This window comes from Henckelia pumila, chromosome 4 (genome assembly GCF_033568475.1).
Source record: "Henckelia pumila isolate YLH828 chromosome 4, ASM3356847v2, whole genome shotgun sequence".
Taxonomy (NCBI): domain Eukaryota; kingdom Viridiplantae; phylum Streptophyta; class Magnoliopsida; order Lamiales; family Gesneriaceae; genus Henckelia; species Henckelia pumila.
Genome location: NC_133123.1, coordinates 34,503,841 through 34,528,140, shown reverse-complemented (window position 1 = coordinate 34,528,140; position 24,300 = coordinate 34,503,841). Strand labels below are relative to the sequence as shown.

Genomic DNA, 24,300 nt, shown 5'->3' with positions numbered 1-24,300 from the left:
TTTATATCAAAACCTCGATCTATTAACTTTTTAAACAGAATATTCCTAAAATTCAAACAAAATTTGTTTTTTTTCCTTGTAAAATAACATTAATGATACTTTAGAAATGGTACTATTCTAAGTAAACTATTTTTATGCAATCGATATGTTTTGATCAAATGCCGTTTCTAATGATATTTTTCAATCAAAAAAGTTTGTTGAATTTTTATCAACTTAAGCCTAAATATTCATATAATTTATTTTTTTTTGCTTGCTTTGTTGACATCCTCACACTCGTTATTGTGTAATATTATAGATTATAATCATATAAGAAAAACTATTCGAAACAAATATCTGAATCTATTTTGTTCATATTTTCTGTATACAATCAACCTAAATAATTATCTTCCAAAACAATTATGCTGATATACATTTTTGTTCTGAAAAATTATATCATAGTTATTTTATTAGATGAGCAAGAGATAATTTAGAGGTATAACACTAAATTTTTATGTATTGAATTTTCTAATGTAAAAATTTTAATGAACTGGGGTACATGGAATAGAATAGAATAGAACCCATGACCCAATTTTATAACTTATGAAACGATTGAACACATTTCAAAATCTACGAGTTACAATTATAAATTATTCGTAAAATTTAAACATGATTCTTATCTTTGATTGTTTTAAGTTTTTGCCAACTTTTACAGTGAAATATCACCACTAAATACACTATTTACTAATTTCATAAGGGGCTTATAATACCTACAAAGTGAAGCAAAAAGAAAGGGACTTGGAAAACGTCTCACTTACAGTCCGGAGAGCATTTTGGTTAAGGTATTCTGCAGCAATGCAGTGGACTCCACAGCAGACTTAGCAAGCCAACTGATCCCCACTTTTAAACGATGCTCATCCGTCGGCAATCTGAGTAAATAGGCAAGCTTACGGGCTGCAAAATAACCAAAAGAAAAGGGCCATGAAGTTGAATCATACTAATAGAGCCAAAAATGAGATGCAATAAAATGAGACTAGTGAAACACATTAAAAGGTGTTCTATACCAGTGTGACCAACAGGGCCGTCTAAGGTCAGCCCCTCAATGAAGCTTGGTGTAACGGCAGCATCATATCTCCCCAGAGTCATCATCTCGCCTAAATTCTGATACCTGCAGCAACAAAACTATAGCTTTAGTCTCCCCCCATGGTGAAAAACTGAAAATAGTTTGATTTTAGCTTTTCTCCAATCTTCTGACTATCAGTATAACAATTTCATGTTCTTGAAAATCAAGCATGATATATATAAGATACTGGATTGCTCGAGATAGGAATTAGATCATTGCAGGTTAGGTCCTAGTATCATTGAGAAAATAATTGGCAGTTATACAGCACCCCCACAAGCTAAAAATCATCCACGGGTGACTAAAAACTCGGCTGCATCATTAGTAGTGACCGACACACATCACACACCACCATTAAATTGGCATATGGTGATAAACAGAGACATAAAATGTGAGTATTAATACCTTGTATTAGACCACTGAACAACCATGTCAACGATGACCGCTCCGAAGAATTAAAAGTGGTGATAAAAAGAAACAAGAAATGTGAGTGTTGATATATTTTCATTACTTCAAAAAATCAAGCTACAGAAAGTAGCTCCACCAATTAAAGAAAATGTCCATTTGGTCCTTCCATTTGTGCCAAAAAAACTCATGCAGCTTCCACGTGTTTTTCTGTCATGGTGCATCTGATGCAAACAAGTGAAGTAGCTAATTAGTAATTACTCTTCGTCTTTTGGCGTGGCCAAGATTATGGGAAAACTAGAAAAGTCTGCCAGCTGCTTGCTTTTATGGCAGTTACTCATACAACCAGCTAAAATGACCTTTAGATCTGTTAAGTACCAAGGAAGCATAAGCTTAATGTGCAAAAGGGTTCATAACTGAACCGACTATACATAGTTTTGATCCCATTTTTTCTGTCCTTGTTTCTTGTGTGGCTCATTTCTTTCTCCGGAAAAGAAATTCTATTCTGATACAAAAAGAAGTCTACATTATGTGGTATAACTGAACAATCTCTAACACTCTAGCTTCAACAATCCTTCACGAGTATAAATAAATGAATAGTGCCCGTCTTATTAATTCAATTCAGAACTAACCTAAATGGCAAAAGAGGCCGCCCATTTATCGCAGCCCATATATTCCAACCTGCAAAATCTGCCTGCTGGAATGCTACCTAAGAAAAACATAACAGAGGAAGCGGACGAAAAATACACAATCAAACTATGTCTCAAAAAATTTAGTGTATGAAATGTTTCCCTTTTTTTTGTCATGGCATCCTTCTCATGAGAAATAACTAATTAAAGTAAAAGAATCACACAGTACCTGAGCCGTATCTGGAAGCAATTTTCCTTTACTGTTCCGTACAGCAGAAGAGTCACCAAGAGCAAATATACGTGGGTGACCCTTAACACGAAGAGTTTCATCTGTTTCTGCTTGTCCTCTGCCATTAAGAGGGAGATAAGTTTGATCATCAAGTTGTAGTTGAGGAAGTAGAGATTTAGACCCAACAGTCCACAAAATCATGTCCGCTTCAACAACTTGTTTTTGCATGCCCCTTTCAGCAGGCTGCAACTCCAAAGTAAGTTTCTCAATATTATGATTTTCCATCAAATCTTGACCACCTTCAACTTTTGTTGATTCACGTGAATCCCCAAACTCACCATCATTCCTTATACAACGGACAAAGTAACCCAAGAAAAGCTTAACATTTCTGGATGATAGAACCTGAGAAAAAAGGCTTTAGAGTTGTGCTGTGTGCACCTATGAGATACACTGAAATTGCAATGACAAAAAATGCAATAGCCATATACATGTAGCGACTGTGTGACAACATCAAACATGTGTTTGTCGATAGGGACCAACCAACACTTCTCTTGGTAAAACTAAAAATAAATAAATAAATAAAAGATGCCTCGTCATTTTTTAAAAAAGTAATCGATTAGGCTACGAATAGTAAAAAACATAGGATGAAAAATGCATGAGATTTGCATGGTCAAACACTGAGAAAACAATAGACAGTCATAAGCTTCTATTACCCCTTCCTAGTGCACCCACATCTCAAGACAAACTGGAAAACAACATCCATCAGTTTTCTCTCCTCAAGTGCACATTATAAATAAAACAAGATCATTGGTACAACAATCAGAGGTCTACTTTATTCCTCCACGGCATGATTTCTCCAAGATGTTTTGTTCATGCATAACAAGTGGTGCAAAGAAGACCTGCTAAAGTTGCACAATGCCTTCGGTCAGGGGGATTTTCCCCCCTGATGTTCAGCACAACTCAAATGAACTAGCAGTACTATTTACTTTTTGATATCACTATTGTAGAAAAGAATCTAAATTTGTATTTAAATTGGAATATAAAGTCAGGAAAGGACAAATGGTCTTTGGTGACCTAATTCACATCCAAAAATTTGAAGCGAGTGTAGTGAGAGGATCAATTGATTATACATAGCTATATTGATAAGAATATTAGACAACCATAAAAACAGAAAAATGTCGCCAGGAGGAAGCATCACTGATGTTATATGAGTTGAAAGACATGGAGCCATGTTTTAAAAAACTGATGTAAAGGTGGTTAAGTGCAGGAGAGATAATCCACATGATGGGCATGGGGATCGTGAAGCGATTTTTTCTCACTATCCTGAAGATCAATACACTATATTTTACTGCAATTCATTGACACCAAGCAATATTAAAATTTGTGGCTATGAAAAATTCAAAATTTAAAATTTTATGGGTAGTCCATACAAGAGTCTCACTTTTAATGCTGATTCCCTGTTCCCAGGTGGTGCATCTGGCAAGATTATTTTTCCAGCGTTAATAGCCTGTATAACTCCTTTAGCTTGCAGTCTTTCGGATATAGTGGCAGCCAACTCAATTCCAGAGTACCCACAGCCTACAATAGTTACATGGATTGGAGTCTCCTTAGCAAAGTATCTACGCTCCAAAGTTGTTAGCTTCTCATTAACTCTCTGCATTACATATTACCAACCGAAAGCTTACACATTTAGAATTTCGCTAGTAATATTCAAAGGTAGGTAGTGGTCCAAGTACTAACACGAGCGTCCTCAAGGGTGGAAAAAGGGAACGCATACTCCATTGCACCTGGTGTAGTATCAACTTTTGTTTCACCCCCAACAGCAAGTACCAACCTGGCTGCCCAGTTCAAGTAGTATGATATCATCACACTAAATGCAAATGGCCCACCCAATTCAAAATCATTGAGACAAACATACAGTACAAGGCACCTCCAGTAGCTGTCATATAAATGAGGTGATGTAGCCAAGCAGGCAAGCATTATCTTGCCTCATAAAGCCAGCAGTCAAAATATTCAGCATACAAAGGCATGACATATTTTGCAGTGTGCTAAGTATGAGCAAGTGTGTCAAACAACTAGTCAATACAATACCTAAGGCACGTATACACATGAACAACATCGAATTGAGGGCAATATGTATGACCATTAACATGGAGGAAAACTATGAAAGCAGTGTCAAACAATGAAAGATCAATGAGATGCAACACTCTCATATCCTGAGTCAGAGATCCCTAAAAAGAAATAAGTAGTATGTGGGGTACGTTGAGTTTGTGTACATATGAAGGTAACATAAACTAGGTTAAAATCTGAGTCAATATTACATGGTGTATACCAGCCTAGATCTTATCAAAGGATGCTCCAAACAAATCAAAACCAGAAAAAGAAGGAACACTAGATGTCCAAAATTGTGAAATTTCCTGTCCTTTGTTCCCTGTTGTTGTCTTTTAGGCTAGTGATGAAACTTAATACATGCAAACTAGAAATCTCCTCAATGTGAATTCAAATTTATTTTCAAAACATCATTAAGTTAGGACCTAAAAGTTGTCAGCAACAAAAACTCTCCAGTAATCTCACATTCTTCAGATAATACAGCATATGTCCTGCAAATTATATTTTAAAAAATAAAAATACCAGTCATATTCAACAAGAAGACCACTTTCAAGATGCACCACCCCCGCAGACGAAGAAGCTGAAATCCCATTCATCCCCGAATGATCAGTGGGATGTATGGATTGCACCCTGTCCTTGAAAAATTGAACAGCTGTGTTTGACAGCAACTCTGAGAAACGAGGAGCTATTTCCCATTCTTCTACTTCTGCAATTAGGAAATCCTTAAAACAATAAATGTAAGAGAAATTCAAATGACTAAATAGGTTTACTGTCAGCACGGTTTGTCTATTAGATAAATTTTAAATTTACCTCCTGAGAGAAGCTCATACAGTAATGGCTTAAAGACAAAGCGCTCTGATTGGTCAACAAGAAACACCTGTTGGATTGTCAGAGAATACTCACTTTATAGGTAACACGCGTCAAAGTGGAAACTTAAGATAAGATGTCCGAAAAGTTTTTTTATTTATAAGAAACGAAATCATATTATATATATATATATAAAAAGATCATGTGATAATTACAAAAGTGTATAAGAAATCCGCAAAGTTTCATTATGCAGTATTCCATCTTTACAAGATTTCTTCGTCACTTAATTCAAATTCAATGACAAAAAGGCGCACCAGAAAACATGATACTTATTGTTTTCTTTTATGGGAAAAGATCTCAATGGACAATGGGGTACTATTTCATAAACCCCTACCTCTGTTCCCTTTGTTTAGCCTAAAAGACATTCAAATGTTAAGGCAGGTCAAATGAAGCTCCATTTAGATGAGCATGAACACATTGCACTTAGTTATTTAGCAGCAGTTTATGAATCATGCATCTGTGTCAGACTATGCACCAGCCAGGTTGTCAAAGATCTGTCCTAGCTAGAGCATAAAGTATAAAATAGCCTTAAATAACAGTATACCTGTGGTTTCTTCCCATCAGGCCAATCAAGTGACTCTAATCGTAATGCAGTGTATAGACCTCCAAATCCACCTCCCAGTATGCACACTCTTGGCCTCTACAAGCCTTAATCATTCTTATGTCAAAAATCACAATCAATTTATTTAAGGTTGTATAACTTTTTGAAATGGACGAATAAATAGAGCAAAAATGAACTAACATTCCATGAATTGAAAAAAAAATGACGTGCAAACATAAAGAGGAAACACAAGCCCAGCAACCTAAAGATGAGCCTCATTTGTTGATACAAGCCTGGGGAGTGTATCACAAATCACAATTCTTTTAAATATGTAAGATTCAAGAACACAAAACTGGCATAAAAATTAATAGATTTGAAGTTATAGATATGTATTCTAAATAATGCATATGAACCTCTGATAGCCATACATTATATAGAGGGTGAACATATACATAAATCTCTAGTCAGTGACTAGGTAATGTTCTAAGTTGTTGTTTGCGATTGTTTCCAAAAAGTGCTTATGAGTTTTTCTTTCATAAGCACTTTTTGTTAAAAGAAAAGCTCATAAGCACTTTTTGGAAGCAATCTCAAACACTACCTAAGAGGCGAACATTAATTTAAGCCCTATATTTCAGTCATATCAAAAGTTGTCCATAAATGCTCAATTCAAAACAAATAACCTCCTTACATCCCTATATACGAAGATCTACGGTTCAACACTTGCTTCTTTCTTGAGACACACAAACAAGGTTATGATTTCAAGCAGAAAAACAATTCATTGCAAATTCTAGGATAACACATTGCCGCTTCAAGTTTGGCAGGTGTTCAGCCTCAATTGCCCAAAAGCTACAGGGGAAAATTTGAAAGCAAATCATGCGCTGTAAAACATCAAATATCTCTGGGAGTTCAGGATATTATATTATTCTGTGCAACTTTACGCTGACAATGTGATATGGCAATTCCTATCCTCGTGGTATTGTGAAGTTCCATTTCTATGCTTTGATTCTTCTTTCATACTCTTTGTTGACTAGATAGCACGACCCCGTGCCCTTCTTTGTCGAATGGTTCGACTTGCCCTCATCCAGGAAATTAGATTTATGATTTTCATATTCTATAACTAGCTTGAACAGAAAAATGTGCCAATACTGAAAAAAAGTGTAACTTTTCATCTAATTAAGCCTGAATGATCACTTCCATTGTACTTTCTTTATTAATCAATAAAGAAAGTTCTTTTCAGATAGAAGTCTAAGAGACTTGTGAAGATTAAAACTTTATCAATCACAAATCTTTGTTCCTAGATCATCATGAAACATTAGATTAAGTCCCTAACTAAAACATAAAAAAAAAAAAAAAAACACAAGAATCAGCACCCAATCTATCAATTACTTATTGTCCATCCTCACATATGCAACTGAATAGCATGTATTCTTATGTTTCACTTTCACGAGTGCAAATGTTAAAAAGCTTACACGAACCAGCCATGCTGCTGATGAGATTTAGAGGATAAGGAAAACAGGAGCAACAAATAAACCAAGAAGGCGCTTTAAAAAAATGACCTTGTCCTTATCAGGCCACGCGTAATAACAGGGTTGAGATTCACTCTCTGAAACTTCCGAAATGCCTCCGAGATTTCTTGCTAAGCTCGAAACAACTCCACGGAGTCGTGTTCTTTCAGTGGAACTGTAGAACGACCTCGAATTGGTCGAACAACGCGATGTCCGATGGAAAAACTTGCGGCATTGGAATTGCCCACCTGCAATTTCGACAACGTTTCAATTAAGGGACATGAAAAGTCGGTTAGCATTGGAAACGCAACGATAGCGCGGGTTCGAGCAATAGAATAAGAGAGAAGAGACGTACAGCTTAAATAAAGTGTATTGAGAGACGAAACTTGGGCCATCGCAGATGGTGGCGAGGCGGCGGCGGCGGCGGCGGTGTGGCAGCGAAAACGTGGATTTTTGGGTTCCACAGAGTCCTTTGAGGAAGGAGAGCAGTTAGCCACTCACTCCACTGCTCCAGTCTCCAGCAGAATTAGGTAGGCCGCGGAAAAACCCGTTAAATTCCATGTCTTCAATTTTACGGTAATGGATTATTATTAATGTTATTATAATTATAATTATAATTATAAAAACAAAAAAAAAGTTGAGCGCGATAGTCTTTCGATGCGTATTGATATAAATCCTGAACTAACGCAATAGATTGTAAAATTGATTAATATCACACTTGGCAAATCTTGTACAACATACTAATCTAAGAAAATGTTGGTAGGAAAATCAAAGACTTGACCACTAATCAAGTGCTTACATACTCCACTAAATTGATCACAAAAGGGAAAAAAGGAAGAAAAAAAAAGTTAATTTAGATTTTATTCAAGGTAGAGTAGATAAGCGCTTCGTAATGATCATAAATTCGATTTCTCTTAACAATATTTTCTTGAATGTACTTATGGCACAAGCTTGCTCGTTATGGTTTTATCTTACTAATATGATTTGTATGTTATTAAATTAGTCTCTTAACAACATTTTCACTCACTATTATAATCAATAACCTCTATAAATTTAATTAATAAAATTATTTAAACACAACCGATAGAACTGATAACAAAAGTATCTAATATTTACCAACTTAATTCACTCCTCAATTTGATTTCATCCTCTTCCGATCCATACGGAATTCCAGTCAAATTTTTCTTTGCATTTTCGACAATTTCATTCATAGAAATCCATTGCGTTTTTTAATATTATATATATATATATATATATAACTCTTGTGAGTCTTGTGAGACGGTTTCAAAAGTAAATTTTACGAGACAGATCTCATAATTGATCACCCATAATAATGTATTATTTTTTATGACAAGCCTACAACTCTTTATTATAAATGCGGGAGGGTCACAACAGACCAACTATATCCAACTATATACATATATATTTATATTGTAAACATGCTAGCTTGCAATAGCAAGAATTGTTTTAGTTGAATGAGGTTTTTACCACAATCATATCTCAAATCTGAGAATTTGTTCGAAACTTGGGTCTTGTTGAGAATACCAACTTGTGAAGGAACTCGCATAATTAAATCAAATGATTATAAGCTCCGTAGCATAAACAAGAAGTGTATACAATCATCTATGACCCTACAACAATTATTTCACAGGCTAAGTCCACATAATTCATAACCAAAAATACCCAGTTCACAACAGTACCATCAACCAAAACTCTCCTCACTGTACGCTCAAGTTTCTGGTAAATGACTGTCTACGTGAAGAAGACGAGCACAAAAAGAATGATAAATAAAACAAGTAAAAATAAAATCATCATGAGTTGACCCTTCACACTAGCCTTCTTCATCACCATGGCAACCTTTTTCTGCAAACAAAAAGAGAAGAAAAAGATAGGTGATAAGCGACAAGATGCTCTCCAATCAAATAAACAGCTTCCTCGCAGAATTTTAAATCATGGGTAGCAGATTGTATGGTATTTATTGGTACATGTCATATTAAAGACAATGTCTGTTAAGGAAAGGCTGTCACCTGAACAAAATCGAGACGATTTGATGTGCTGTCCATCTCTGTGCCCAGTTCATCAATTATTTTTTCCTGGAGAGCCAGGAATTTACAATTTCAATAATTACCAAGCTGGTAAGAAATTTTACTTCAAATTTACAGATGAATTACGTGAGCAAGGAGCTCTTCATGTATTGTGAGCCCAACACCTCCAATTCTTTCAACACTGGCGCTGAGTTCATCTAACTCCTCATCCTGTCGCCTTTATTCCATAAACTTTAATCAGATGGAGAATACGCAATCACATAAAATGGCAGAAATCGATGTCAAAGCTTTCTTATCAGAAGCAAGTTCTCTTAAACAACAAAATTACCTTATCAGAAGTAGTTGTCTATCTGATTCTGATGATATGAAATCATCATTACTATGTGCAATGTACTGGTTCCTATCAGTTTGACGAGAATCAGGCAGCCTCATAAGCTCCTGTCGCATACCATTGACATTAGAAGTGCTTGTCCCATTCAACTCCTTCCCAGTCACGATTGATTTCTTCACCGTTCCCACCTATTCATTAAAACATTTCGTCAGAGACATGATACATGTTGAACCAAAAAGCATATGTGCAATCAGCGCCACCACGTAAAGTAAACAAGCACAATGATAATATGCCTGTTGATACCTGAGAACGAGCATTGCTAGTCCATATTCTTCTTTTATCAAGCTCAACCTCATTGATACCATATAGTGCAGGATCTCTTGCAGCGACGGCAATTGTCTTGTTCAACTCATCCACCTTTCTACCAAGAAAATAAAGTTTCAGTACTGAGTAGATACTTTAAGATTACCAGTCGATAATCAAAGAAGCTATAGAAGCATTTTATCAGAATCATTATCAAATAAAACTAATATCAATAATTCATCATCGTTTTTTGATATTTTTGTAACCATGACCGTAAATGATTCTTATTCCAAGAGGATGCAAGAGATCAATGCTTCTTAAAACAGACAGCTTAAAGATTAGAGTAGTTATAGATCTATGATCTCATACACCTTCCACAAGAGAAAACTCATCAAACGAGAAGTGGAAGCAAATAAATATATCACCGTGATAAATATACCACTGTGCTTCATGTCAAGTTGTCAACCACTTTTTTTTTGTCAACATCATTTAGAACATTTCAAAGCTTCAAGATCATACATCATTCCACAAGGAAAAGAAACTACACTCAGGAATTCATATGTTAAGTCATACCTGCCACTCAATGCTCTCGCAACCAGCAAGAAGCTCCTTAGTGAGACGCAGCTGCTCGCCACTATCCGAATGCCTTCGTTCCCATTGATGAAACTTTGAGAGCAATTTATCAATCTATTGAAGTAGAACTTGGATGGTAAGATTCAGATTTTAAATAACACCAAAATCAATACGGCAATAGTGGCCAGCAAAGATGGGTATATGGGGGTTGGACTTGATACATATTCTTTTGATATAGGTATCAAAATCGTTAGCAGGTGATACCAGTACCAGACTCTAATACAGCGAATAGTTCATCTTTTTATTATTCACACGAATTTGTTAGTGGTGTGTACAGCCATTAGTTGTTTTAACACTTAACATCTATTTAAGAAGTCTGAGATCCACGGCCCAGCTATTCTGTAGGAAAACAGGGGAACCAAGCATAGGTAAAGATCAATGGTGTAACCAACGAGATAGCAGAGAAAATTTTATTCACATCGTATAACAATCACCAAAGAATTAATTTTTACCAAATTTTCTCAAATAGTAACACTACAATTCTAATACTACGACTCGAATCACTATACTCATCCTTAAACATACCTGCAAAGTTACCAAAACGATCAATCAAATCACTAAACTCGGACCCCATCCGGACCCATGAACAAATGGATACGCTAAAAATAACTTGAATTCCCTCGAATCCCACCAGTACAAAAAAAAAACAGTTATCGACTTATTTCCAAAATTTGAAGTACATACAAAACAGAAGACACGTGAACCTAGATTTGATAAGCAAAAGGGCTCAACTAGCAACACAAAATCGAAAACAAGAATCGCACGACAGATCTGCGAATAGAATCGAGCGAATAACACTTACGGAATCCTGAATCTCCTCTTTCACAATGTAAAACGGGTCTTGAGCTGAAGACATATTTATACTCAATTCTGAGTATCCAAACGCGTTGACACCAACAAAATCAGGCAGAATTTCGAGATCTGAAATCTGCAAAATCTAGAGATTCGAAGAAGAACGAGAATACAAATGCCTGATTCAGGCTGCGGGATGGAGAAGTTGAAGTTCCGTTCGGTGGTGGAGGAGAAAAGGAGAGGCTACATGTACCAAAAGACTCGGGTTAAACCCGTTCGATGAAAGAACCCGGCCTGGTTCTATCATGGGCCAGGAAATCCAATCCTGGGCCTAAGGCCTGCAAATAAAGTGGCCCAATCTCATAAAAAATAGTCATGATTGTACAAGATAGGCGGGCCAAAGCGAAGATGGATACAGTTTGAGCAAGACAATAAAGTTCGATGTCCGAACTCATGTTGTAAACAAAAATTTAAGTTAGTCGGTCTTATTAGTAAATTTTTTGAGACGAATTTCATAATTGAATTGTTTATGATAAAGTATTACTTTGTATTGTAAATATGAGAGTCGAGCCCGTCTCATGTATAAAAATCTATAAAACCGTCTCACAAAAAATGTATTATATGTTGCATTAGTCCTTATTTTGTTTTATTTCTTTGTTCGATCTGACCATGCAAATACTAGGCTATAATAGTTTTTCTCTAACTAATATTTTTTTTAAAAAAAAAAAAGCAGCAATAACAAGTTTATCGTTTGATATATCTTCACATAATAACAATATTTTCTGTTTTTTATATTTATTCTGTGACATAATCCTCATAACAAATTATGAAACAATTAATCTTCCAAAATGTGAGTAATGAATAAAAGCTATTTTTTATACAAGTTAAATTAAATAAGCACCATACAATTACTAAAAATTTACTCACAAAATCATAAAATTTTATGAGTATGTCTCATGTGAGATATAAGTGTGAGACGGGTCGACTCGAGTCAGATTTATAACGTAAACTGAAAAATACTATTTTTAATATAAAATAATGATAAAAACTCATATGAGACGGTCTCAAATGTCTTTTTTTTAGACGAGTTTCTTATATGAGTTATCCATTAAAAAATATTACATTTTATATCAAAAGTATTACTTATTATTAAAAATATGAGTAAGGTTGACCCGTCTCACAAGAAAGTTACTCAAAAATAATAATTTTTATAGATCGGATCAAATATACAATTCATATCACATATCTGATTATAAGTAGGGGTGTCAATTCGGGTCGGGTCGGGTTGACGAAAATAACTCTTAAAAAATCCTCAACCTGAACCCGAACCAAAACCAACCCGAAAATGCACAACCCGAACCCGATTAACCCGATCAACCCGAACCAATCCGATTTTATTTTTTATTTTTTTAAAAAATAATTAAATAAAAATTCAAAACACACAATAATAATAATATTTAATTTAATCACATTATCACAAAATCTAAGCTTATATATAATTTAAATTTGAACTTTTAGTTGTAAAAAATTTAAAGTATATTTATTACAAAAAATAAAAAAATATTTTAAAAAATAAAAACTGTACAAAATAAACATTAAATGACGAAAATATATTATATCAATATATAATATTTTTTTTTCAAACATACAACGTATAAAATTGTAGTAAATCTATCTTAATTTTATATAAAAATAATAATAATTAAAAAATTCTGATCATTTCGGGTCAACCAACCCAAATCCGATTAATTTTTTCGGGTTAGCTTTCGGTTCAACCCGATTTGACCCAAACCCAAAAACCCCCAATACTAATTAATATCGTCGTGTCGAGTTGACGGATTATATTGAGTTTTGACACCCCTAATTATAAGATCGTTGTGTGGACGCAAACACACGGACAAATCCTGGGAGAAGGAAACAGGAGTCCTTAAATACCTTAAGGCAGTCTCAAGGGTCATTTTTATGAGACGGATGTTTTATATTAGTTATCCATTAAAAAATATTATATTTTATGTTAAAAATATTACTTATTATTATAAATATGGATAGGTTTAACCCGTCTCACGAATGAGACCGTCTCACATGATATTTACTAATACCTTAATATCCAATTTCAAAAAAAAAAAAAAAAAAACTTAATATCCCAAAACGCCGCTTAAGGATTTGTTTGGTTATTACAGTAAAACTGGAAATAGAAAACAAATTTGATTACTCCAAAATCTCGACTGCTACAGTGCTACTGACGCTGGTTCGCATGCATTCTGTTGATACGAAGGCTCCAACCTCCAATAAATTCGATTCCCAAATTTCAATTGAAGGGATATCTCTGTAGATATGGTGAGAAAATCCGGAAAATAAAGCAGAGTTTTTGGTCAAGGGATTGGAGGAGATGGCTGATGGAAGAGCGAGCAATTCGAACAGCGGCGGCAGTAAACCTGAATGGCTGGAGCAGTACGACGTGATTGGGAAAATCGGGGAGGGAACATATGGTTTGGTTTTCTTGGCGAAGATCAAGCTGAATCGTTCCAAATCCATTGCCATAAAGAAATTCAAACAGTCCAAAGACGGGGATGGCGTTTCTCCTACCGCTATTCGCGAAATTATGGTAGGAAAATTGTGATTGTTTATGGCTTCTGCGTTCGATTGTGTGATTATGGTTTTTATATAGGGTTTTGTTGGTCTATGTGCTTCTGTTGTGACTTGTGTATGAGATATGGGATGGAAGTTGGTTTGAACTAGAGGATTTGAAAATTGGTTAGAGCATTGTTGTGGAATTGTATTGGGTTCTTTTTCGTGCTTGCTTCCTGAATTGAAGGAAGAAAATTGTGAATTTTGGTATCTTTTGTCTTCTCATTGTCTTATTTTCCTGGAATTAATAGAAGTTAATCCTTTGGTTGAAAAGCCGGCGTTTGGTAATGTTTTTGGAAGGATATTCTCGAAAATTGCGAAAATATTGACTTGGTTGACTGGATAGGATGAGCAAAAAATGTACCTTTAATTTCATCTTTACCTTATTGATTTCGTGACTATGTGTGGTTTAACTTGTTTGAACACTGAATCACTGATACATGTTACAAGTGTGGTTACTGCAAAGATGAAAATAACATTATGTTGGAGAAAAAAAGGAAGAACAACGATTGGTAGATTTGCTTTTAAATTAGCATCTTTATGCTAAGAAGATCAAATGGTAAAAGAGAACACCATATTCACGTGTTGGACTCAGTTGCTGTCACTTTCTATTCCCTAACTGAAGATATACCTAGTACTTCAAATATCTTATTTTGGCCTTTTTACACAAAATTTTTTCCTTTTTCATACTTTTCATTTTCATTAAATGTTGGATTTTATTATGTGTGTTATGATGCTAGTTGCTTCGAGAGATTTCCCATGAGAATGTGGTAAAGCTTGCAAATGTGCACATCAATCATGCCGATATGTCACTTTATCTAGCTTTTGACTATGCCGAGCACGATCTATACGTGAGTAAATTCCTTTCTCTTTCTCTACCATAAGCCACGCCAAAAACTAATTTACTTGTGTCATTGTGTTGGTATTCATGAATGTTTGTAGCAAAGTGTTTTTATTGTCTTGAATTCTGCCAGGAAATCATTCGACATCACAGGGACAAGGTCAGCCAACAAATCAATCCCTACACCATCAAGTCATTGTTATGGCAGCTTCTTAACGGTCTTAATTATCTTCACAGGTTATGCATGTTTCTTATTATGTTGTGATTATCGTATCCCAAAATGAATCAAATTGTTTTGAACTATTTTGTAAATCCAAACAAAAGAAACTTGTTCTATTCTATGAATTCTTGAATGCACCGTGGTTAGAACTTAGATTCTGTGTATCATGCATGTCTAATCATGAAGTATAAGGCAAGAAACTTTGGTGAAGTTGCTTTCAATCTGTGATATGATTGCCATTTACAGCTCCTGTGGATGTTGTAATTCTTGTTTGGTTTTGGTGGCGTATGGATAGCGCTGTAGTGCAATTGGGAACAAATGTTGATGGCAATTACTTTGTGCATTTGGATTTTGAAAAAATGCAACTTCTAAAACTATTTGCCTTCAATTTCAAACGAAACACTGTGGGGAAGATAAATTCACATTTTGTATATACTCTTTAAGTTTCTAGCTTATCAACATTGTGCAATTTTTTTTTATGAATTTCTGTATATTAGATTCCAAAACTTAGAATCTGGTTAGTTTTCTTGAATTTAGCTCATTGATTTGGGATAGATACATTTATATCTTGCTGGGCCACATGGAACAGCTAGTCTGGGTAGTCATTTTCCATCGAATAACAACATATCCATGTTGAAATCTTATTTATATAAAAAATTTCTGCAGCAATTGGATTATACACCGAGATCTAAAGCCATCAAATATCTTGGTAAGGTGTTGATACTCTACCACTTACATTTTGCTTTGAAGTTACCTATTTATCTGAAATCATTGTGATGAAGTTACATGCTATTATTAAATTCGAGAACTTTGAATCATGCCTCTTTCTTCAATTTTCTGGAACTTTTGAGTTTTGATCACCAGGTAATGGGCGAGGTAGAAGAACAAGGAGTGGTAAAAATTGCTGATTTTGGCCTTGCAAGAATTTACCAAGCTCCTTTAAAGCCACTATCTGATAATGGGGTAATGAGTTAACTGTTCCTGGCGTTTTTGTCCATCTCGCTCTCTCCAACCCCAACACCCCCCCCCCCCCTTCCTTTCATTATGTTGCTCTGCAACTTTGGTCCTTGTGTGTCCTAGCATATATTGATTTGGTTACTTACTGTTGTCCTCATAAGTAGACACTGTCGTGAAATTATAGATAACATGGGTCCGCCAGCTGTTTGGTCGTCTTGGGTCTTCCAGTCCTATGATACAGCTGTCTTGCATTTTATTTCTGATTACCTTTAGTTACAGGAAAGAAAATTTTATCAATAGAACTGCCAAAATTTGAGTTTCTTGAGCAGTGCTTGGGGTTGATTTTCATACCATATGTGTGGTGTGGCAGGTTGTAGTGACTATTTGGTATCGTGCTCCTGAGCTACTCCTTGGGTCCAAACACTACACAAGTGCTGTTGGTATGATTTCTTGGGACCATTTGTCATTTCAATCATCTAATTGTACATGTTATTATATGTTTTGATTTGTCCTGAAGACATGTGGGCTGTGGGTTGCATTTTTGCCGAACTTTTGATGCTGAAGCCACTATTTCAAGGGCAAGAAGTAAAAGGGACTCCTAACCCGTTTCAGGTGTTTTGTTTTCTTTCTTGCATTCTTTGTGAAAGAGAATTATTGATTCTGTGTCATTTAATGTCAGATTCATCTGTAGCCCTATTTTCTTGCTGTCAAGTCTGAAGTTTCTTTCTCTGATGCAGCTCGATCAACTGGACAAAATTTTTAGGGTTCTAGGTGAGAATTGATGTAATTCCGTCACATTTTTGTTGTTCAGTGAAATAGTGATAGTGATAGTTGATTATGGCATCAGGTCATCCCACACAAGAAAAGTGGCCGATGCTTGTGAATCTTCCACATTGGCAGTCTGATCTACAGCACATTCAAGGGCATAAATAGTGAGCAACGTTCATTCTGGCCATTTTTTATTAGTATATTTATTTCAATAGTTTGTTTAGTGAATGTCGTTCTTGCATGTGGCGTTAAGATATTCTTTGTGTTAATTTTCTTCATTTTTTACAGTGACAATACAGGACTCCACACTGTAGTTCCTGTCCTTCCCAAAACTCCGGCATATGACCTTCTGTCTAGGATGCTTGAGTATGAATTTGATTGTCACTTTATGCAATTCTTGTTTTGTTTTTCCTTCTTTTTTTAATTTGAAACCTTTTTAATCACGTTATGATATCTTCCAATATGTGATGTTTTGCTTTCCTTTATTATTTCTGGACATAAATTACATATTGGGTACAGTTCCTTGTGTAATGGATGTTTAGTGAGAAGTTTTGAACAAGCTTGTGTTTTTTCTAGAATATGACATGCCTTGAGTATGAATTGTTGGTATCAATTTCTGAAAGATGTGGTCCACTACCATCTGATCACCATGTAACAACGACTAGTCATTTGCAGTTTCTGTATCTGAAGTCGCTAGTTAGGCTATATGTTGTCACGAATGAATACATTTATCATAAAGAATGAGCATGTAAAAAATATGAGTTGACATTATCCTCTTTCTGTAATAAGTGCCACCTTTGTTTTGCTTTCAAATTTTGTCCCTGAAATTGGCAATTGATTCAGTTTTTATTTTTAAAAAGTTAAGTTTATTGATTGACTGAGATCTTTTGTTATATTTGCAGGTACGATCCTAGAAAAAGGATAACAGCGTCGCAAGCTCTTGAGCACGAGTATGTGATCAACCTTTGTTTTCTCCTCCTTCCGAATCCTTATCAGCTCTATTGTGTGCTATACTCTTTTATCCTCCTTTGTTTTCTCCTCCTTAATCCTTAAAAGAGAATACATGTTTTGCTTTGTTGATAAGTTGCTATTAAAAAAAGCCTGTTCTTTTTTTATGTTTGTATGTTTCTAAAATTTTTAAAGGGATTCCACACCAGTAAAAATAAAGAAAAGAAAAGATTTATTTAAAGAAATTAAGAAAGAACTGGTGAACACCAGCTGTTACCGTTTTACTTTCATGTCTTTATGTAGTTGGTTAGGTTCACTAAATGGTTTTTGGATCTCAACAAAATTACAAATGTTTTTAAACATGATAGTGAACTTATATTGCATGATGCCAGACATGTTCCCCTTAATGCATGATGTAAACAATTGCTGCTGCTCAATTTGAGTATAATTTTCTTGGTTTTTTCTGTATTCATAGTTGGAGAATTTTGTAATTTCACTTGCACGTGTCATTCCTCCTTTGCAAGGATGAGGATCTGTCTTAATTTTGTTGAATGCATGCTGATTTAATATTTAACGTTATAATGCTACACAAATTTTTTTTTAAGTTGTTGATACATATTTTTCATTTATCTAATCACAATGTGTTTGCTTAGACCTGGTGAAAGATTTAGTCCAGCCTTTACACATTTCACCTCCAGACTCTCACTCCTTCCAAATATATATTTTGCCATGATTGTTGAACCAATTCTATTTTCTGATTACTTTAAGGGGGTGGGATTGTCTCCGTCTGTTAATGTTCCCCCTCTTTTTCTACTGTTGTAATTATTTTCTCTTTGACCTTTACGTGTATGTGTCTTGCAACTTTTTCTTGTGATAATATTTTTCCAATCAACACTGAATGATCATATGCTCATTTCAATCTTGACTCATTTTGAAATTGACAGATAATATATATATATATATATATATATATATATATGAGTAATTTTCAGCTGCCCAACCATTCCTGCCCAACTCGTCTCCGACCACTAAAACCCACTACCGGGTTTTAGTTGTTTTTAAAAAAAAAAATTCGTATCACTAAAACCCACTACCGGGTTTTAGTTGTATATATATATATATAGAAATTTTCAGCTGCCCAACCAATAATGCCCAACTCGTCCCCGACAACTAAAACCCGGTAGTGGGTTTTAGTGTTTTTTTAAAAAAAAATTCGTATCACTAAAACCCACTACCGGGTTTTAGTTGTCGGGAATGAGTTGGGCATCATTGGTTGGGCAGCTGAAAATTTCTATATATATATATATGCGGTTAAATTTAACAGATTCTCTTTTGTTTTCTCATTTTCCCATATTTGGTTGGCTTTAATTCATCTATTATACTCAGAAGCATTCATGATTGATGACTGGGATGTGTTTTACTGTTTCAAATACTTGCACGTGTTGACTATTTTGTCTATTTGAAATTTTCTCTCTGATGTTTGTACTGTTAAGTAAATTGCTTGCTTTTTGCTGTCGTGGTTGACTAATTTGAATGCTGTTTCCGTTACGTAATCTATGCCTACAAAATATGGTCAACACCTTTTGATCAGTACCGTGAATCTTCAACTCTAGTTCAAATTAATTCATTTAGTGCATGCTATGAATTTAGTTGTTGATCTCACTTGAGATGTTGTGTTAATGTGTCATTGAATTGTTGGGTCCATGCTAAATACTGTGGCTGTCAAGCAAATTGTGTAAGCTTCGGAAAAGCATACGTGAACAAATTAGGTGTTGGTCTTGTTGGTTGACTGGATTATCAGGAGCAAAGTGTGACATGTTTCAAGATTAAAATTAATTAATCCATCTAGCATATCACACTTTTCCTTTTCTGTGTAATGGACAAGACTTTATTGGACGGTTCTTTATGCTTTTCTGTTTTCTGGCTAGCCGGACATGCTCATCAATTTGGATCCAATTAGACTGAATATGTAATACCTACGATGATAGTGGTAAAGCTGGTTAATATTTTTATTGTCGCATTATGTGATTGTGTTTTAACAATTAGTGGGTCATTCTTCATTTCACATTTAAGAGATAGCTATAAGCTTCATGAGTATTTTATTCTGTTTTACACCTTGCATTATTATTCCTTTTTCACCTTTCCATGTTTTTTATTCTCTCAAAAGATCAAGTTGTGTTTTTTGTCAATGTCAAAATTGCTTCTAGTCTTAGAGCACAATTTTGTAGCTGTGTATCAATTTTCTTAAGTATCGCTTTTCCTAATTCTCAGGTATTTTCGCATGGAACCTTCGCCAGGACGCAAGTATGTAATCTTATTTTCTTTTCATATTGTATCATGCATATCCGCTTGCTCTTGCAGTAACTAAGCTATAATTTATTAATTGATTGGTCTCAGTGCACTGGTATCTCCACAACCAGGAGAGAAAGTTGTGAACTACCCAAGTCGACCAGTAGACACAAGCACTGATATTGAAGGAACGATTAGTCTTCAGCCCTCTCAACCGGTATCGTTTCCCAAATTTTCAATTTCTGGACTTTTAAACGGAAACTGCCTCAATATCATTTTGTTGTCTGGAGATATTTCCATTTGCTATTTGCAATAATCTGAGCTTATCAAAATGTATTCAGGATTGCCCTCTTATTTTACAAAACATCATTCCATAGTGGTGTTGAGAAATTTTAGAGCAGTAAACATAGTTTGACAGGATTATTGTGCACCTAGGATTCTCTATTGCAATGGTGGCAAGTTACGTCAGATTTCATGTTTGGCAATTCTAATGATCATCCACATTCCAGGTACAGTATCAAGTGGGTTGAACTGTACCTACGGGGAACTAATGTCAAAATGTCTTTTGGAAGTCAAGATGAAACAGCCTGCACAGGACTGAGAAACTTTATTGATATTAATGTGGAAATTAGTAGCATTCATTTGATATTTCTGAAACATTCTGACAAATTGCAAAAGATAGTTTTTACTCTCACATTGTTAACAGCTAATTCATTAATTTATAAATTCATATATCTTCAAATAGATTTTCTATTTTATTGTTAAATCTTTATGCGTAATTTGGCCTGTGGGTACTCTGTCCTTCATAAATCATGTGGGGCCGTAGCTAGGTCGTGTTTGTCAAAGTATTCTTCTTATATGTTTTGAGGGTTAATAGTTGTCCCAGACTACTATTAATTCTAGAATGATATCTGATAATGTGAGTTTCCTAGTTATTGTTGCTTTCTAAAAATCACCTTGGATGCTAAAAGATTGAAAATACCCAATAACCTGTAAATATTTCCATGGTTTTTTTGAAACCTGTTTAAAGAACCCCATTATTTTAGAAGTCATATTGAAAATCGTCCATAGAATTCTAAGCAGTGGTAATAGCATTTTCTGGTGATACGATGCATGTGGCAGGCTTGCAACGTCAAGATTTGAATGATGGTTTCCTGTGTGCATCTTCTTTTCCTCATTTGTTCCTGCACTTTTGGTTTTGTTTAGCAGGTATCAACTGGAAGTGCACCATCTGGGGGCATGCCAGGTCCTCATGTGATGCAAACTAGATCTGTGCCCAGACCAGTGCCCATGGTTGGCGTACAACGAATGCAGCCTCCGGGTATTCCAGCTTATAATCTTTCTTCTCAGGCTGGAATGGGTGGAGTGAATCCTGGTGCCATCCCAATGCAGCGGGGTGTTGCTCCCCAGGCCCATCAACAGCAGCAGGTTTGTGATTTTAAATGAGAAATTTTTTGAAATTTTTTTATTGTTTCTCTCTTTCTTATTAGACACATGATTTCTTCTTTTTGTAATAGTTGAGAAGGAAAGACCCAGGAATGGGAATGTCTGGATACCCTCCGCAACAAAAATCAAGACGCTTTTGAGGTAATGTAAATTGAATTTCTCGATTTTTGGTGGTTGGAAATTCTGTCCTTATAAATTTTCAGCTGATTGCGTGATCTTTTTAGCCATTTAAATTACAATCTTTCCTTGCAATATACTATTATATTTGATATATATATGTGATTGCATCACACTAAGAGACGAGATTGATGTTGGGTGATTTCCACGTTTCAAAATCACTTTGTCTCTGGATGGTTTCCATTTCATAGTGAGAAACTAATAATTGTATGCCATAGGAGTGTGGGCCAAATTATTTTCATAATATCTTTTGGGCTGAAAAAGTAGGCATACACTAGCCCCGATTGGTTTGATTTTTTCATTGCCATTTTAAAAAATGTAATGTGGCCTCTGTGCGAACAATGGAAGTAGTTTCTCACATGAATTCCATAATAAAATTTGCAACCTGGTACATCAATTTATAAGGCTGTCTTGTGGCAATTGATATTCTTTAATCTCATGGAACGCATCTGTGAATTGTGATGTGCCAGTGATGATTGGTTTTGTAAGTCAGAATTATAGCTGAAATGAAATTTGATATGTACCTGAACTGAAAAACAATAATTTCTCATTTAGCAGTTGCATATATTGCTTCCAAGAAAATAATAATTTCTCTACTGTCATTTTGGAAGAGCATAAAAATATGAAACAAAGATGGTATCTTCTGCCCTGCTATTGCTTTTTTTACTATAAGGCATGACTTTTGAGTTTGTCTTTCTTTCCCAGAGGTTTATTATAGCTGATTAAGACTGTACAAAATCAGAAAATGTATTCTGAACCTGGTTTGATAGTGTTAAGTTTAGGATGCATCTGTGATTGTGATTAAGTTTTATGAAAGACTCCATATCTTATTTACCTGTGTATTTTCAGCTATATGAAGAGATAGTGATTATTATTATTATTTTTTGAAATGGGAGGGATAGTGATTATAGTTTAAACAAAAATAAATAAAATTAGAGTTTAAGCCTTTTGGATATGAGACTTACATACAAGCCTTTGCAGATGAAACATGTAAATTTTTTTGTTATGTCGTTCTCTCTTCAGTGTATTTCACAACAAAGATATTCAGTACATTTATATTGTGAAATGTTGGAAATATCTGTTCAAATGTGAGAAAGAACACTTCCATTATTTCTGCTACACGGTTGCCTCATCCACTTTTTACGCCGTTTGTGGACAAACCACTGGAAATCTCAAGGACATGATATTAAATTTGTCGGGAATCCTATCATGAGCATACCCACTTTTTTATTCTTGAATTGTGGGCTGAAAGATAAACTCTCATTTTGTCCTCACTGGACTGTTGTAAGGTTTATCGCAGGACATGCAGGTTTTCATTTCTATGCATTTGAATTATTTTCCAGTGATCTATGCATTTGAATTTTCTCTTACAGTCTTACCTATCAAGGGAAGATTGATTTTTATCGTCAAATGTTTCCATCTCAATATAAAATAAGAGTCATGCATTGATAAAATACATGTATTGATCGGTTTTTTCTTGAAGAAGCTGAAATGTAGACTATACATTGGATTTGGAACCTGTTCTTGCTCTGTTTCTGATTTTCATGTTAAATCAAGTTCTAATCTTTGCTACCTTCCGAGTCCCTAACTTCTTACTGCATTATTACGATATCTCCTTTGTCTGTATCGAAACTAGTAGCATCAAAGAATGTGAATTCTTATGCTTCATTCTTGTTTTGTGTGCTGAAAATAAATTCGTTCCAAATCTCTCAAAGAACTCAGCTTTGGTCGCAGGGATAAAGCAGAGGATCAAGTTCTGATAACTTGAGAATCTACCCCAGGATCTAATTCTTACCAAATTGGTAATTAATGGAGAAATCAAGCATAAAAGCAAATCCAAGAAAACTCAAGAAATGTACCCCAAGTAGTTGATAAATTCTCAACGGTAATTATTCCATGTTGAATACATTGATACATATAGACTCTAATACAGCTTGATATACTTGATCCATTTTTTCACTGGTGATAGTATGAAAGTATGAAAGTACATTGGAGGAGTGTAGACTATATATGCAGCCTTTGCGTATTTTATAGGAGGGCAAGGGTGCAAAAGAGATGTCTTCAGACTTAGATGTTACTGATACTTTGTATTGTACCCGAGAAATGTACCAAAATTGTTTGAACGTGTACTATATGAAGTTCCGATGAACTCGACTCAGATGTGACTGATACCTTGTACCCGAGAAATGTACCAAATTTGTTTGAGCGTACGTTATATGAAGTTGTGGGATAGTTAAGAAAATAACCTTGTCAAAGTTGAACATGCTCTAATACACTTGAGATGGTCATTTTTCAAAAATAAATTTGACCAATGTTATTTTCTCGTATTTTTCTTGAAGAAGTCGGCTTGAGGTTTGGTAGGAACCTCAAAACCTGAAAAATAAATAATTTTACGCACAGGACGGGATTGAATCGGAGTTTGAAATTTTTTCCAATTAATCTGTTTTGAGCTTATAGTGAATGCAACTAATTTGAAATCGATTTAAGAAATAAATGAAGTGTAGCATTCCAATTATATAATATGAATAATTTAGCTTCAAT

The 24,300-nt window shown here is 34.9% G+C and overlaps 3 protein-coding genes across 5 annotated transcripts; 1 reads left to right on the top strand and 2 right to left on the bottom strand.

Annotated features, from left to right (window-relative positions):
• Nucleotides 1-546: 546 nt before the first annotated feature.
• On the bottom strand, nt 547-7,931 carry LOC140862946 (alternative NAD(P)H-ubiquinone oxidoreductase C1, chloroplastic/mitochondrial). Of its 2 annotated transcripts, XM_073265977.1 has the most exons (11): nt 7,737-7,931; nt 7,433-7,629; nt 5,880-5,975; nt 5,279-5,345; nt 4,991-5,174; nt 4,100-4,193; nt 3,801-4,013; nt 2,360-2,761; nt 2,134-2,210; nt 1,041-1,144; nt 547-930 (listed from the first exon to the last, which is right to left on the bottom strand). In XM_073265977.1, the coding sequence occupies exons 1-11, from the start codon at nt 7,774-7,776 to the stop codon at nt 791-793; spliced, it is 1,614 nt and encodes a 537-aa protein (XP_073122078.1). In that variant the 5' UTR covers nt 7,777-7,931; the 3' UTR covers nt 547-790. The 2 variants fall into 2 exon arrangements, with proteins under 2 accessions (XP_073122078.1, XP_073122079.1); XM_073265978.1 differs by lacking the exons at nt 547-930; nt 1,041-1,144 and adding an exon at nt 1,172-1,725.
• Nucleotides 7,932-8,947: 1,016 nt separating this feature from the next.
• LOC140865901 (syntaxin-61) lies at nt 8,948-11,718 on the bottom strand. Its single transcript, XM_073270736.1, has 7 exons — nt 11,496-11,718; nt 10,634-10,747; nt 10,061-10,174; nt 9,755-9,945; nt 9,553-9,643; nt 9,409-9,474; nt 8,948-9,244 (listed from the first exon to the last, which is right to left on the bottom strand). The coding sequence occupies exons 1-7, from the start codon at nt 11,547-11,549 to the stop codon at nt 9,134-9,136; spliced, it is 741 nt and encodes a 246-aa protein (XP_073126837.1). The 5' UTR covers nt 11,550-11,718; the 3' UTR covers nt 8,948-9,133.
• A 1,929-nt stretch (nt 11,719-13,647) lies between these two features.
• LOC140863405 (cyclin-dependent kinase E-1) lies at nt 13,648-24,069 on the top strand. Of its 2 annotated transcripts, none has more exons than XM_073266807.1 (16): nt 13,648-14,090; nt 14,854-14,964; nt 15,088-15,191; nt 15,841-15,883; nt 16,039-16,137; nt 16,502-16,571; nt 16,649-16,743; nt 16,869-16,902; nt 16,979-17,063; nt 17,188-17,265; nt 17,802-17,849; nt 20,119-20,151; nt 20,245-20,353; nt 21,346-21,564; nt 21,654-21,723; nt 23,494-24,069. In XM_073266807.1, the coding sequence occupies exons 1-15, from the start codon at nt 13,875-13,877 to the stop codon at nt 21,720-21,722; spliced, it is 1,413 nt and encodes a 470-aa protein (XP_073122908.1). In that variant the 5' UTR covers nt 13,648-13,874; the 3' UTR covers nt 21,723; nt 23,494-24,069. The 2 variants fall into 2 exon arrangements, with proteins under 2 accessions (XP_073122908.1, XP_073122907.1); XM_073266806.1 differs by having other exon boundaries at nt 21,343-21,564.
• Nucleotides 24,070-24,300: the final 231 nt, after the last annotated feature.